Source organism: Triturus cristatus, chromosome 11 (assembly GCF_964204655.1).
Source record: "Triturus cristatus chromosome 11, aTriCri1.1, whole genome shotgun sequence".
Classification (NCBI taxonomy): Eukaryota; Metazoa; Chordata; class Amphibia; order Caudata; family Salamandridae; genus Triturus; species Triturus cristatus.
This window is the reverse complement of record NC_140594.1, coordinates 762,986,166-763,000,911: the sequence shown is the minus strand read 5'-3', so window position 1 is coordinate 763,000,911 and position 14,746 is coordinate 762,986,166. Positions and strand designations below refer to the sequence as shown.

At 49.3% G+C, this 14,746-nt stretch overlaps 1 protein-coding gene across 2 annotated transcripts in view; it reads right to left on the bottom strand.

Annotated features, from left to right (window-relative positions):
• The window catches only part of LOC146785418 (uncharacterized), a 75,021-nt gene extending 70,360 nt beyond the window's left edge, over window positions 1–4,661 (bottom strand). Inside the window, exons 1-2 of one of the 2 annotated variants that reach the window (XR_014970396.1) lie at window positions 4,346–4,661; window positions 3,272–3,499 (exon numbers count right to left, since the gene is read on the bottom strand). Coding sequence is in view for 1 of the 2 variants with exons in the window: in XM_085633221.1 (XP_085489347.1) it covers window positions 4,346–4,390 (45 nt within the window). In the remaining variant the exon portion in view is untranslated. The remainder of the gene's footprint in view (window positions 1–3,271; window positions 3,500–4,345) is intronic. The other variant, XM_085633221.1, reaches the window with a different exon arrangement.
• Between the last annotated feature and the right edge of the window lie 10,085 nt (window positions 4,662–14,746).

Sequence of the window (14,746 nt, the reverse complement as noted above, 5' to 3'; positions counted from 1 at the left end):
TAGCCCCTGATACCATGCGCCCTTGTTCCTTCATGAAGGCAAGATATTCAACTACTGACTCTTGATTATGCCATTTGTGCTCCCACTGTTTCCCCAAGAACAAACAAAAAGACCCAAACGCCCCTTCGTAGGCAGTCCTGGTTCTGGGCGCTAGGCTCGCTGCAACGAGGTTCAATACTCGGGGGCACCAAGCTGCCACAGTTGTTCTGGGAAAGGTGTTGGGTGCACTGCTGCCTCTGGGACGTGTGACCTGAATGCCTGCATTTTGAAACGAGACAATGCGTCAGCCGCGTGATTCAGAATACCTGGCACGTGTTTAGCTTTAAAAAGGACATTCAATTTCATGCATTGTAACACAGTCTCCTTCAACAAGCGCAGCATCATGCCACATTTAGCCGTTTGGTTGTTTATGCATTCCACTACTGCCATGTTGTCGGACCAGAATATTACAGACTGGTTTTTTAGTTCCTCCGCCCATACGAAGCTTATGTTCGTGGTGAGCCCAGATGTTTTCCACCAATCTGGCCATAGCTAAGCTACCCATTCGCACCCCAAAATGTCCCCATATCCCTCGCTACCTGCGGCACCAGTCATCAGGGCGAGCTCTGGCTGGACCTAGGTGGGCTAGGCCACACCACTCTCCCATTGAAATCACGCAAGAATGCTTTCCAAATCAACATGTCCTGCCTTACTTTGCCGGACAGCCTGGTGTGATGATGCTTCTCCCTGAGGCCCGACATGGCATGTGCGATGGTGCGGGAAAATGGGCGCGCCATTGGGATTATGCGTAGTGCGAAATGCAACTGGCCTACCACTTGCTGTAACTGGTGCAGTGTAACCTTATCCTTGTTGAGGCAGTGTTGCAATGTCACCCCGAAATCTTTGACTTTGTCCGCTGGTAATCTCGAGACCCCCTGGACAGAATCTAATTCAATCCCCAGGAATTCAATTGCTGTGCTTGATCCATCCCACTGTCTTACCAGGTGCCAGGGGCACACCAAACTCCTGCATCCAGGTGCAAAACTTTGACAATGCTGCCCTGCATTCCCCAGATTGTGGCGCCCCCAGAAAAAGAAAATCATCCAGATAATGTAGCACCCAATGATGTCCCGACTCCCTCCTGAATGCCCATTCCAAAAAGGAGCTAAACTTCTCAAAGTAGGCGCAGGACACTGAGCAACCCATTGGCATACATTTGTTGACGTAATACTTCCCCTGAAACTGGAAACCTAGTAAGTGAAAATCTGCAGGGTGGACCGGTAGCAGTCTAAAAGCGGACTCAATGTTGGCCTTCGCCAGCAAAGCTCCCTTACCAAGTGACCTAAGCATGTCAACCGCTTGGTCAAAAGAAGTATATTTCACACTACAAAGTGTGTCAAAGATGGCATCATTCACTGAACTGCCCCTTGGTGCAGAAAGATTGTGTATCAGTCTGAATTCGCCTGGCGCTTTCTTAGAGGGGAACACACAACATTCTTCATAGGACGTCATCAAATGGCCCCGCCACCCTACCCAGGCTCACCTCCTTAAAGATTTTTGCTGTTGCTATGTCTACATTGGACCTAACTGACAGCTGGTTCCGGCAGTGCGCCACCCCGTTGTAGCCCTGGGCTGGTATCCTGAAACCTTCAACAAACCCCTCCCTGATCGTTCTGGCTGTTTCGGGGCAATTGTATGACTCTAACCAAGGTATCAAAGCGCTAACGTTAAATGGGGATCTAGCCTTTCCTAGCAGTACAATGCTATCCTTGCTTCTTGCCCCCTTTGATCCTGGACTTCTTGTGACACCTGGACTCGGGATGGGATGCATTCCCGCAGTAACCACAGGAATGCTTGAACCTACATGTGCCTGGCGCTCTACTGCAGGTTCTTTTGTTAAAGTCAAAGCAGACGCCTTTTTTACCAGTGTTCCTTGCCTTCCCCGTGACCCCCCCGTGTTACCGGTGGGGCCTGTTTTAAAGGGCTGGGACCGAACGGTGTCAGTTACCTTCCCCCGCTCATTATCAGCTGCTCCCTCTACCAAATGTCTCAGATGAATAAACATGTCTTTCTGGCTCCATCTTAGAGTTGGATCCTGTGCTTTTGCCCTCCTAAACTCCTTGTCATATTCCTTCCACCCATCGCCTCCCTGTGTAGCGTGGGCGATGGTGATCCTATTCTGATAACATACCATCTCAGATCCCACCTCTGGGAAACGCTCTAACATGACGGCCATGAATATAGTGAAGCCCTGTATCCAATTGGCTAAATTCTCCTCTACTCTGTATTTCAGGACTACGTTGGACCATTCTTTGTAGTGTGTCCATTCCTTGTTCTTCTTAGCCTCTTCTCTTTCTGCCTCATCAATCAAGAGGGAAAATATGCTAACATATTCCCCCTTCCAGATCCTTTCCTAAGTCTCTTTCGACAAATGCCGCTCCAACTGTTCCCCCCTGGAGCGCATCTCTCCCAAACCTAGTGGAGGCAGTGTTGCCCTCGTACCTGCTGGTGCTGCAGCAGCAGCCGTCTTGCCCGCTTCTGTGTTCTTCGCGTCGCTGGTTATTACCCGGACACCTTCGCCACCGGGGACCGGTGCTGTGGCAACGGGTGTTGCACCCCTTGCCAGTATTGCCGGCACCTCGCTTGGCCCCCCCTTTCCTAGTTCAGCCATTAATTTCTTTGCCCTTTCAATGGCATCCCCCCCCGGATGTCGCCCCTGCGGCGTGAGACCAGTTCCCTACCATCTCCAGCCAAGGTAGAACTACCGCCAGGTTGGCGGCTATATCAGGCTGAGCCGGCGTGGCTCCCCCAGTCCCATCCCCCGGGGGGAGGGCGGGGACAACAATGGGTCCTACAGGCACTGCACCACTTGGGCCCCCTTCGCCCGAGGGGGCCGGTGTGTCTGCTGGTGGTACTGCGTCACCCACGCCCCCATCACCCTGAGGGCTTGGCGTGGGTGCAGGCTCACTTCTTGCTGTCACCCCTGCCCCTCCCCCACATGGCCTGCGCCTGTTCCTCTTTGGCAGTGGCGGGGAGTAGTTTTTTGGTGGGACAATAGGCCGCCTACCCCTCCCTTCTGGCACCTCAGGATCCTCCACCTTATCTTGTAACCTGTTGAGGGTCTTCCCCATGACCTGGATTTGCCGCATTAAAGCCTCCAGCAAGACGTCGGTGCGCGATCGCTTCTCGTTCCGCCGAACCGGAGGGGCCATGGCGAAAAGATGTAAAATTATATGGGACCTGCCTGCACACGTAACCGTAGCCCCAGATAGTTGACTGTGTCACCCCTTACCTTTTAGAAGCAGCAGCCACCAGCCAACCCTTGCACCCACGCAACCAGAGCCACGACCTACTTGCTAACCCAGTAGGCTCAGGTGAGCCGCCCGCTCAAACCCTCTGTGGCTCCCAGAAGCGATGAGATGCTGGCTAGCTGGTGCCGCCCAAGCGTGTTTCTCCAATGACCTCCAGTGATTTCCTTGATCCTGGCACCGTCTTGTCTGCCCCGTAATGTGTGCTGGGGCTGTGGAAACACAAATAAAGTTGGTTTTGCTGCGCGAAGCCCTACCAGTTTGTTACCCCACCACTACTAGCCACACTTCACTTAACGCGCTCCTATTTAGTGCGCTGCAGACCCCCAGCAACACACACTATGAGCACAGCACTCTTAATTATCTCCCCACCGTAGTGGCGTAGATACCGTTGACCTACACTTTAGACTGAGCAAACATTGATATTGAAAGACCAAGGATTGACTGCCTAATCTTCACAGTAGGTAGCAAATGGCAACAGAAAAAAATAAGTCCCCCCTTTACAGCAGACAATACAACTGCCCACCCTTTACACTGAGTAACAGTGCATTGAACACTTCTGAGTGAGAACCTAAAGCCACTGACTGCCACACTCATTTCCCAACCTTACTGAAGGAGTTACCACTGCCCCCACTTTAGCCTGAGAGATAGGTGACTAAAACAAACAGTGCCTCTGATTAATCATGCACAATCAATACTTTTCAAAAAACCTCATGTAACAAGTACAGAGAGCCAAGAAAATATGCATGCTTTATATAGCGCGCGCACGACCCGAAGGTTCACTCGCTGCAGGAGCTCTTCAGTTAAAATGAAAGCATACCATTGCCTTCAGTTCTAAAGCAGTACGATAAACGATCACAAAGACAACGGCAATCAATATCTAAGCAAGCGCTTCTGCCCTGCACTTTGTGCGAGTTACAATCCCTTGGCGTTCAAAACTCAGGGTCACTCACCGCTCCCTCGCTGCACAAAGCACATTGCCCACCAAGAGTCACCAGCAGTATCCGCCGTGCCGCGCCCGCCAACACTTTATTCCCCCCACCGCCTGCACCACTTACCACACTCCCAAAAAGGGGGGGGGGGCAGCCAGCAATCCCGAGCATTCTTGAAGCTCCGCTGCCTCTGGGACCCTGCGGCACGCCGAACACGCTGGCAGTGGCGGCTTGGCAAACTGTCGACTCGAACCGGCTGTGCTCCTCCAATCCTCCGACGGACCTGTAAAGACGAGAGAGACGCCGGACCTTCCTCCTCCGCTTTATTCCACATAACCTAAAAAAACAAAAGAAAAGAGATTACGGGCCCACCGCCGGCCCAGTGAATGTTCCTGTGGGGAGCAAGAACAAGAGACTGTTCTGCTCCCCACAGCCCCCTTTTAAGGAGGGTGCCCCCAGGCCGACCGGATCAAACCGGTCAACCTGTGCGCAGTCAAACAGAGGCAGCCTCTTCTATTGGACAATGCAGGAGGAGGGAGCGCTGCGTCATTTGCTGACATGGCCTCCCCCCCCTACGCCTTGCCAGGGACAGTGTGACCACCATAATGGTGGCACGGTCCATTCTGTCCCTCGCCTTCTCCAGGAGAAGCGGGTTTTTCTGCATGTGCTGGCTTTTCTTGGAGCGTCTGAATTAGCGTGGGTTGGGCAACTGGTGCAAGGGATCTTGTTAAATAGCAGGCATGGCAAACGTAATGTGCCTGAGAAGCCAGACGCTAGCATTAGAAACAAGAGTTTAATATGGCACCGGATGGTTTGGCACCAGTGGCCATAACTCTTCTTGCTGGTAGGAGCTCGCAGCCAGCGACAGACAACAGTGACAAGCAACAAAGTGCTCATACCTCATGTTATTTTGCAAGACATCTGAGGGATTTGCTTGTCAATGGTGTGAGCTAGCACAAAGTTCTGCCATAATATTTCAAGCCCTCCTTTTCTGGACCCGTCTTTAAGCAACTGGTAGCGCCCCCTTATGCCTGACGCTGTAAATGTAGGTGTGCCTGTCGAATTAGGCCCCCTTTAGCATGCTTTTTTTAATGACAGCAGCCCATGTTGTCTCAAGCTGGCGACTGCAGTGTAGTAAGTGTTGGAGGGGCTGAGACAAACATTGGATAGATGATCATCATGCTGAAAGATAAGGATTTTATAGCAAGCAATGGCCTGTAGGTGCTATATCTTTCGGTTCCGCAACTTTAAGGCGAAGGTGCAGTAGGCGGTGTCCTCCTCCCAGGGTACGTGAATAAATCAGTGAGAGCATACTGTGCACTACATCACACTGTGGGACACGCAAGGACGGAGTATAATTGGTCCATGTCCTGTTGACGGGATGAGAGAAGCAAGCATCGAATGAATGATTGGATGTGGACATCTGGCCAGCGAGATAATTAATGGCCTCCAGGTGCTAATGAGGATGAAGTTTGAGGTTCCTAGGTGGTAAGTAGTAATGTCTTGATTTCCACTGGTTTTGCGTTATGTTGTTAGCGTGCTGCACCAGGTACAATGAGAACAGAACCCAAGGGCTACTTTTGACAGAGTGCAGCAGGAGCAGTGCCGAAATCTGAGGAATGCATGACTCACAGGACTTGATCAAGTCGCGCTTTCTGTGCCCCGTCCCTCTGATTCAGCTGCATGGTGATGTGCCGCTTCCAGCAGGGCAGTGATTGCTGCCCCGTGAGCAGGGGTTCCGGAGTCCAGCCAAGGGCAGCCATGGGAGTGACAGCCTGACAGTGACTAATACTAGCCGTTCGAGCAGTGCCCTAAATACAGCAAACAGGCTACGAAAACGTGCCTTCCACCTTTAGTCTGGTGATGCGGAGTCAATCTTGCTATTAATTAATATTTCTGTAGTCATGTTTGAATGGCAAATGTTCTCTATTGAAAGAAAATATTAAACTATGTTTGAGGCAGTAAAGATGGTAATCTAAGACTTATGAATTTAGTTAACATAAAAGAAAATATTGTGTTGAATTTGAGCTAAATACATTTTTTTAAGTGTATATATCTGGGGTAACGTTTGGGCTAGTTTTTTCTGTGATGTGTATGTTATAATACTCAATAATGTTTACGTTGCATGAAAATGTTCCTGTGAAACAGAACATGTAGGACATGCTGCTAGGAAACTGGTGGTGCCAAAAATGACTCATTTATTAGCTGAGAGTCTTCCCTTAGTAGTCTGCTGGGATTTGCATTAGTCTCTCGTTTGTTTCAGCAGCAGGTTGTGAGAATGTGGCCTGATATATGCTGTCCACTAGTTCTAGTGGGCACCTTGTATCAGTCCAAACAACCCCTTATGTTGAATTGGTTAAAGTCAACCTATATTGAAAGCTATCCTAGTGGTAGCTATGGAGAGCAGCCTTCAGGCTAAGTCTTGAAGGAATGTAAAGCAGCTTGTTTTACCAATCTATAATCTCTTGAATGATCAAATTAAAGGACAACCACACCAGGTATATATTCAAAATATATGTATTTAGGTTAAAACACACCCCTCTAGTCTCTTTATGAGACTGGAGTCCGAAGTACTTAATTTACAAGTTAGCAATCAACAGTAATAGCACAAATACACGTTTGGGCCCTTGGGACGTACCAAACCATATACCAAAACAGTGGTATAAGAACCACGACTGAAATAGACACAAGGCCTAGAGCCTGTAGAATCGCTGGGACCCCAAGGAACCACCCAAGGTAGTGACACAGGGGACCCACGGGGACTGTATGCAGTGTGCAAACACAACCGCGGGTTCCCGTTAGCTCCTATGGGCAATGTCACGTTTGGAAATTTAAAGATTCGGGACACTTAGAATTGAGTCAGGACCAAACCCTTTTGGACTTAAGAAGTTCTAGGGCTAGCACCCACGGGAGCACCAGAGTACTCGAGTTACCTCACCAAGGGAAGCCGGGTGCATAGGTGTCTTTTGGTGTCGGGTCGCGTCGTCGATTGCAATGGAAGCTGGCAAAGAACTGCTGCTGCCGTGAAGAGGAGAAGTGTCCAAAGAGGTCCAAGCCTGGATCTAGGATCAAAGGAACCTGAAAGCAGAGGTGACAGAGTCTGGGTCACTAGCCAGTGACCGTGGGCAGGATGGTCCAATGCCCACAGATGTTGGGTGCTTCAGGTGAGTTGATGGGTGTCTTGACTCTTCAGCCATGAGGTCCAGGAGGCATTAACGAAGTCCACGAGCCGGATTCCAGCTGTCCCAGAAAGTCTGTCGAGTGCTGCGGTGTCGGCAACCAGAATGGACCCAACAAGCCTTGGCAACGGCAAGTCACTGGAAATCAGAGAAAGGACTGCGATGTAGACCAGCAAGCTCTGAGGGACTCACCCAGCAAGAGTAAGTCAGAGCATGTCTGGAGCAACCAGGAAAGCCCAAGTAGAAGTGGAGTTGCCTTCGTGGGGACGTACTAGCCAATGGGCTAGCGATCGTGAAGGATCCTCAAGTTGTTACACTTGAAACTGGCCCATGGGTCACTCATGGAGTGGAGGCCAGCAATCTTTGGTGCAGGAGGTGTTCAAGGCTGGGGCTACTCGGAGCCCAAAGCACAACTTTGAGGAAGACCAGGAAGATAGCATTGCTGCAAAAGTTCACTGTGTCCAGGGGTCACGGTTCCACATCACCCACGAAAGCCACGGGCCTCAGCTTTGCTGTGGACTCAGGGTAGCCTCAGGAAGTCTGAAAATCCACCTCTGGTGATGCAAAGACTTTGGCTTCTAGTGGGAGCTTCAGCGATGCAGACAGGTCAGTTGCTTCTTTGGTGCCTGCCAAGCAGGGGAGTCACTCTTTGACTCCAAGGGAGATTTCTTCAGTCTTCTAGTCAGGATAGAATGTCGAAGGTCCAGGATATATATTGCAGAGTTTCGTCCAGGGTAATCTAAAGTCGCATGGACTGGGTTCCCATACTTATACTAAGTTTGGGGGTTGGACATACTCCAGGTACCCACCTATGGGAGGGTTTGGAAAGAGGGGTGGTTACACCCATTTCCTTTGTCCAGTTTCACACCAGAGCAGGGGCAGGTAGCCCCTGCAACCGGTTTGAACTGGGCTATGCACAGGGACACCAAGTGTGCCCCCAGTGCAGGACTTGAAAGCACCAGAGAGTGCTCCCGCCCAGCCCCAATACACATATGCCTGTCTGGGACAGGAAACCTATTGTCCAGGCCTCCCCTGCCGGAGTTTCGGTCACCAGCAGGAGGCCAGACCCGTGTCTGTGGCAGAGGCATCCATTTTGTTATGCCAGGGCTCAGGAAAGTCCTACTGGGTTAGACCAGTGTGAACATGTCTCTCCCTCTAGAAGGGTGGAATGCTACCCCCGCCGTCAGAACTGGCTGGGGGGGGGTAGTATTCCAAAGCGTTTGACACCAAACAAGACATGTTTCCGTGCAGCCATCCCAAAGTTAGCATTTACCGCAAGGTTATAATGCACTTAAGAGTATATGGTCAGGCTGCACCACAAACAGCATCAGAGGAGATACTCCGAACGCTGCAGAGGGGCTCTGCTCATGCATGGGCACCCTCTCACATAAAAACCAAGCACTCTGCCTTTAGGATTGTTAAGGCCTGCCATAGGAGTGACTTATAGGTTTTATATGTGTGTGCAATGGTAGTGATATAGGTAGCCTATGCCACAGTATGGGGTGCATGCACACCCTTACCCAGGCTGCAGTAGCAGACCTGTGGTGCCATTTTGGAGTGCTTCCCAGGGGTGGCATAATAAATGTTTCAGCCCCTGGTAGGCCTCTGAGGTACCTATGCCCTAGGTACATAGTATACCATATACTAGGGGCTTTTAAGGCACTCCAGAATCCAATTAGATATGTACCTGATGTACATGCAAACCATTTTAGAAAGGAAGCAGCTAGGCTGTGGTCCTGATTAGCAGGGCGACAGCCAGACTAAGGTAAAAAAACAGTGAAACACCAGCAAAAAGTGGGGCTACCCATGTGAAGCAGATCCTACTCTCCTACACAGGTGGCTCAGAGAAAATAGCTGCACCCCGTAGGGAATCTTCTAGCCAAGGTTCTTTTATGAAAGGGGATTTCCCGGGCCATTCCATTTAACCTCAGTCAGCGGGGTTAAAAGTAGTGGCAACAAACAAAAAGTGTGGTTTTAATGTGGTGACATCTTTAATATAGTTAACTAATTCTTATGTCAAAATATAAAGAAAACAAGTATTATTTAAATACCTAATGTGTTATAAGAAACACACACCAGGGACATAGAGAGCGCGTTCTGCATCTCATTACCTGGGACATGTCCCCAGCAGCTTGAATCTCTCAAGTTCCTGCAACACTTACTGCTGGATGTAGATCCTTTCCCATGTGGGCTCGGATATCTGTATAATTTGTCAGCTCTAGATCGTTAGCACAGGGACAAAAATTAGCGCTTGTCAAAATCACAGCGCGAAATAACAAGTAGACAGTAGCGCTTGTGCAAAGTGCAGCCCTCTTACGCTGGCTCGGCTCGACCTAAAAAATATAGCATTTTTAGATGTAAAAGCCCTTGTTGTGAAATGTGCGGGCAAACCAAGGAGAAATTAAAACACCTGCTTTACCAATATAGGAAGGTACAGAAAATTCTAAATGTGGATTTACAACCATTTTCAAGGAATGGGAAATAACTGTAGGGATCTCTTTTGGCATACTGATTCCCAGATGCCTTTCCTCTCGTTCTGTTGTGTTTTCTTTGCACACATTTCACCAAGTCTTTCTTTGCAACATATGTTCAGGGAAAGAGGCTGAGATGTGCAGTGTTCTAGCACATCTCGTAATCCTTATTCGAATGTAAACTCCTGTTTAGAGACAAATTGACATGGCTGTGTTTCTCACAATGAGGACTAAATTGGTGACAAACCTATCACCCTCCAGAAGACCCTGGTGTATAGTTGCAATAATGTATGTGTCTATACTTCTCTAGAAAGTTGGCCATCAAGTACTGAAGAGGACTTACCACCAAGAAATTTCACAAAGCTTCCCCATTCATTAGGCAACCATCATCTTTTGGGCTTCAATTGCATTGAGCGCCAAAGTCTGAAATAAGTGGCCTTGGGAACACCTCAAGGCACACTTCTGCAGGCAGCATGACCCTAACTTAGAAAGAAAGCTCTTCCATCAAGGTCAGGCTCCAGGGGATGTCTGCTCACCTTTGAGAATTGGCTGTCAGGCAGGCACCAGCTTTGGCTGCACAGCAGTTCTCAGCAAACTCTGCGTATCACTTCCTGAGAATTTGGAACTGGAGCAAGAAGTGGGTCAGCAACTCCAACTTTCATGCTGTTAAAGCAGACAAGGTATGTAGATACTCTGGCTGTACTATTAGAAATGGTCTTTGGTGGTTGTTCCTGTTGTGTGTCCTCTCCAGACTGTTCTCTACATGCAGCCTTTGTGTAGAGTGATGCTCCTCACAGCAATGTCATCTCCAGTTTGTAGCACCCGCAACAGACGGACAAAGACTGGCATGTTTTCTGCATCTGGCTGTCAATAGGCCCACTAAACAGTGGTCAGGAAGGGGGCAATTGCTGTACTCAACTGAAGAACCCTTCACAGTATGAATAGTAGAGACTTCAGTCTCAAACTTCACCCCCATCATACACCAAATGGCAGTGCTCAGGGAGACCAATCGGAGCCACTCTCAGCAAAAAGACATAGTCTAATTTCTAAAATGGGCTGTCTCCTCTTTCCCCACTTCAGTATCTTGGTCTCTGCCCTCTTGGCTCAAGGAAAACACTGAAAGCCCTAGCCTCTAATAATCTGGTTTACTCCTTCACACAATAGATGCACCACACTGCTACACACATATGCACACATACCATGCGCTGATATGTAAGTGCTAGAAAATTGGATAGCACAAATATATAGAAATTCACGCAAGTGGGCCTGGAGGCCTCTATTCCTGTGACACAGATAAAAGGTCTGATAACAACTGCTGATTCACAAACCAATGTATGCTGCCATCCCTACTCTGCATGATGAACCCATGACAGGTAAGGTAGACCACTGCTAAAGAAATGAAGGATGTTTGGTGTGCTCCTCTAGGTTGAGAGGTCCAGGACAACGCTCATGAGGGAACAGACCTAGGTCTTCACACACACAGTTGATTAGTGTGAGGTTAGGAACAAAACAAAAACCACCCACATTGGGCAGAGGAACATGACTGTACAGAGGACATTCACAGCTCAAAATCCGTGGCTTGGAAAATGGTGCAAGAGGAGGGAAGTAGAGGCAAGAGTGTCTTCACATTTTGGAATTAGAACTGCAGGTCCTAGAATCCTTCTTAATTGTGGTGATCAAAGAAAGAGTTTGCTTGAAACACTGCGGATGAGGTGACATTCGATTTAAGGAATTTCCTTGACAAGACTATTTCTAGGTAGAAGGACATTTTATCAAATTAGGAGAAGATTTTCCAAATTAATTCAACCCTGAATTAGGCATCACGTTATGTTTTTTTAAATAACACTCAATTAGATCACACAAAAAAGTAAAACGAACCCAACCATTTTTTCTAGATGAATAATTTTCAAAAGAAATATATTAGTGAAATCATAGCACATAGTTCTGTCTATTTTTCTCCACACAGTCATAATGACCAGAGCTGCCTGATAGGAAATTGTATTGACAAAACAAAGTCCGATTTGTACCATTGATGACTAAATATTTACTAAAAATCACCATTTACCAATCAACTGCCAAAAAATGTAGAGGACAACACCATCAACACTGTTCCTTTTTCCATCTACTTTACCACTCCCATTGCCCATTAATATGGTCTGTCCATAACATCTAGTACTGATAAAAGTGCCAAACCCAGTGAACTTTAGAATACAATAATTACCACTACTTTTCCATAATGCAGCCCTGTAAAGTGTTTATTAATCCTCTTAAGATGCTGAAGCTTCTCCAGCCCATCGATCATGAGATATCAGTAGCTAGGGGTGGGCGATAATCTGGCTTGTGTGAGTGACAGGGCTGGGGAAACCCAGATGGGCAGGGCTAGATAGCCTGGTGGTGAATAGGAAGATTGACAGATAGATGGGTGGGAGGAGTACACCTGGACTCTGAATAGGGCTGTGCTCTGCCACCACAATGCTGGCTCCACCCCCTGTGGAGCATCTGATGGCTCTGCCCTGCACCCTGAAAGAAGCAGCCTGCATCATGTCAACCAAGTGTTCAGAAACCGGACTGAACCAGGCGCAGGCCCCCTGGCCTGGAAGAACAAAAGAAATGGTGTATAAAAGAAGGAGCTCTGCTCCTAAGAAATCAGATCCGCTTTGAACCAAGAAAAATCTCTGCCTGAGGAGGAGGCGCCAGGAAAGCTGTACGGAGGAAGACTGTCCCTATCCTGGGGGACTGGCCTGCAGTGGTGACCTTACTGCCAAAGGAGAGAAGAGGAACCCTTTACTAAGACTTTGCTTCAAAAACGATCTCCAAGGGCCTGGAAGCGAGCTTGCCCCCTGAACTGAGCCCCAGGACCATTGGGCTCATCCTGACCTTCACTCGCCTACCGCTGGACTGTGGTGTTCCTTCCCTCGCCGGAGCCGTGACTCCCATGCCCATCAGCCCCTCCTTGAGCCGTGACCGGACTGCTTAGCCGCCCCTGCCTTGGGAAAAGCCTCGCTCGATCCAAGCCGCTCTCCCTACGCCGTGCTGGGCTGCCCCCGTCACCTCGCTCGCTGGAGGCCCGCTGCGCACCTTCACCCCTCCCGCCGGAATCGGCGCTGTGAGCATCTCAAAAGCCTCGGACGGCACGGACGTGTAAAACGTACCCGGCTGCCCCGCTCTGCTGACCTGCCAACCTGAACACACCACTCCTCCTGTGAGCCTGAAGGACCAGATCCCCCCGTAAAGCGTGGGAGCCCCGGACGCCGCCTCGCCCTTCTGAAGAGCCGCTGGACGCCCGCACCCGCCTTTACTAAAAGAAACAAGGTACTGTAACATACGAACTCGACCGCGAGCTCGCATCAGATCCAGGGTCCGCAACGTTTGTTTTCCCTGCCGTCTGAGGCGTGCCCCCAGGTCACCGTCTCAGCGCGAAGCGCGCTAAGACCCACAGTTCACCTTGTTGCCCCGCATAAGAAGAACGTTCCGAATAAAAGAACTTTCCGTAATAATAGAGATCATGGCCCCACCGTTTCACCGTTACTGGGTCTTGTACTAAGTCTGCTTCAAATATATAAAAGCCTTATTTTTGTATACAACCTGCCTGGTGTCCGTTTGTGGTGCATGCAAGGTATTTGCTGTGTGTATAATTGCAAGTGCTTAACTGTGTACGCCCTGAAGTTTAGCCTTGACTGCTCGCGCCACGCACCTAGAGGGTGAGCAGGGGTTATTCTAAAGAGCCATCCTTCGCCCTGACTAGAAGTACAGGGTCCCTGCTTGTCGCTGGTACTTACCTGCGCCAACCAGAGACCCTCATTTCTAACATTTCCCTAGATGGCCGCCGAGCACCGGGCCAAAAACCCAAGTAACCCCCCTTGCAAAACCAGGTGGTTTTGAGATAGGCAATTTAGATGTCGCCTCACTACGTTTTGGGCCCTTGCCTGTCGCGGGTACTTGGGCCTCCCACACAAGTGAGGCACCATTTTTCCCGGGAGACCCGGGGGAACGCTGGGTGGTGGGAAATTTGAGTGAGCCCTGTGATGCCACTACTTTCCCACACAAAAATGTGTGAAAAATGTGATTTTTTCAGCTAAAAGTGAGGTTTGCAGGGGATTCTGGGTAAGGAAACGCTGGGGGATCCACGCAAGCCATACCTCCCTGGAAGCCCCCGGTGTCTAGTTTTCAGAAATGTATGGGTTTGGTATGTTTCCCTAGATGGCCGCTGAGCACCGGGCCAAAAACCCAAGTGACCCCCCTTGCAAAACCAGGTGGTTTTGAGTTAGACAATTTTGATGTCGCCTCACTACGTTTTGGGACCTTGCCTGTCGCGGGTACTTGGGCCTCACACAAAAGTGAGGCACCATTTTTACAGGGAGACCCGGGGGAACGCTGGGTGGTGGGAAATTTGAGTGAGCCTGGTGATGCCACAACTTTCCCACACAAAAATGTGTGAAAAATTAGATTTTTTCAGCTAAAATTGAGGTTTGCAGAGGATTCTGGGTAAGGAAACGTTTGGGGATCCACGCAAGCCATACCTCCCTGGAAGCACACGGGTGTCTAGTTTTCAGAAATGTATAAGTTTGCTAGGTTTCCCAAGGTGCCCGCAGAGCTAGGGTTCAAAAACTACAGCTAGGCACTATGCCAAAAAAGGGCAATTTTTCACTGCGAAATTGAGGTGTGACCACATTGCGTTTTGCGCCGTTTCCTGTTTTCTCATAAGACTTTGTGGAATGCAGGGTGGGTGGAAATTTGTGGATCCACGCAGATTTCGGAACTTTCCACCACAGAAATGTGGGGAAAATGTGTTTTTTTGGACAATTTTTTTGGTTTGCAAGGGATTCTGGGCAACAGACCCTGGTGGGAGGCAGTCAAGTCACCCCATCCTGGATTCC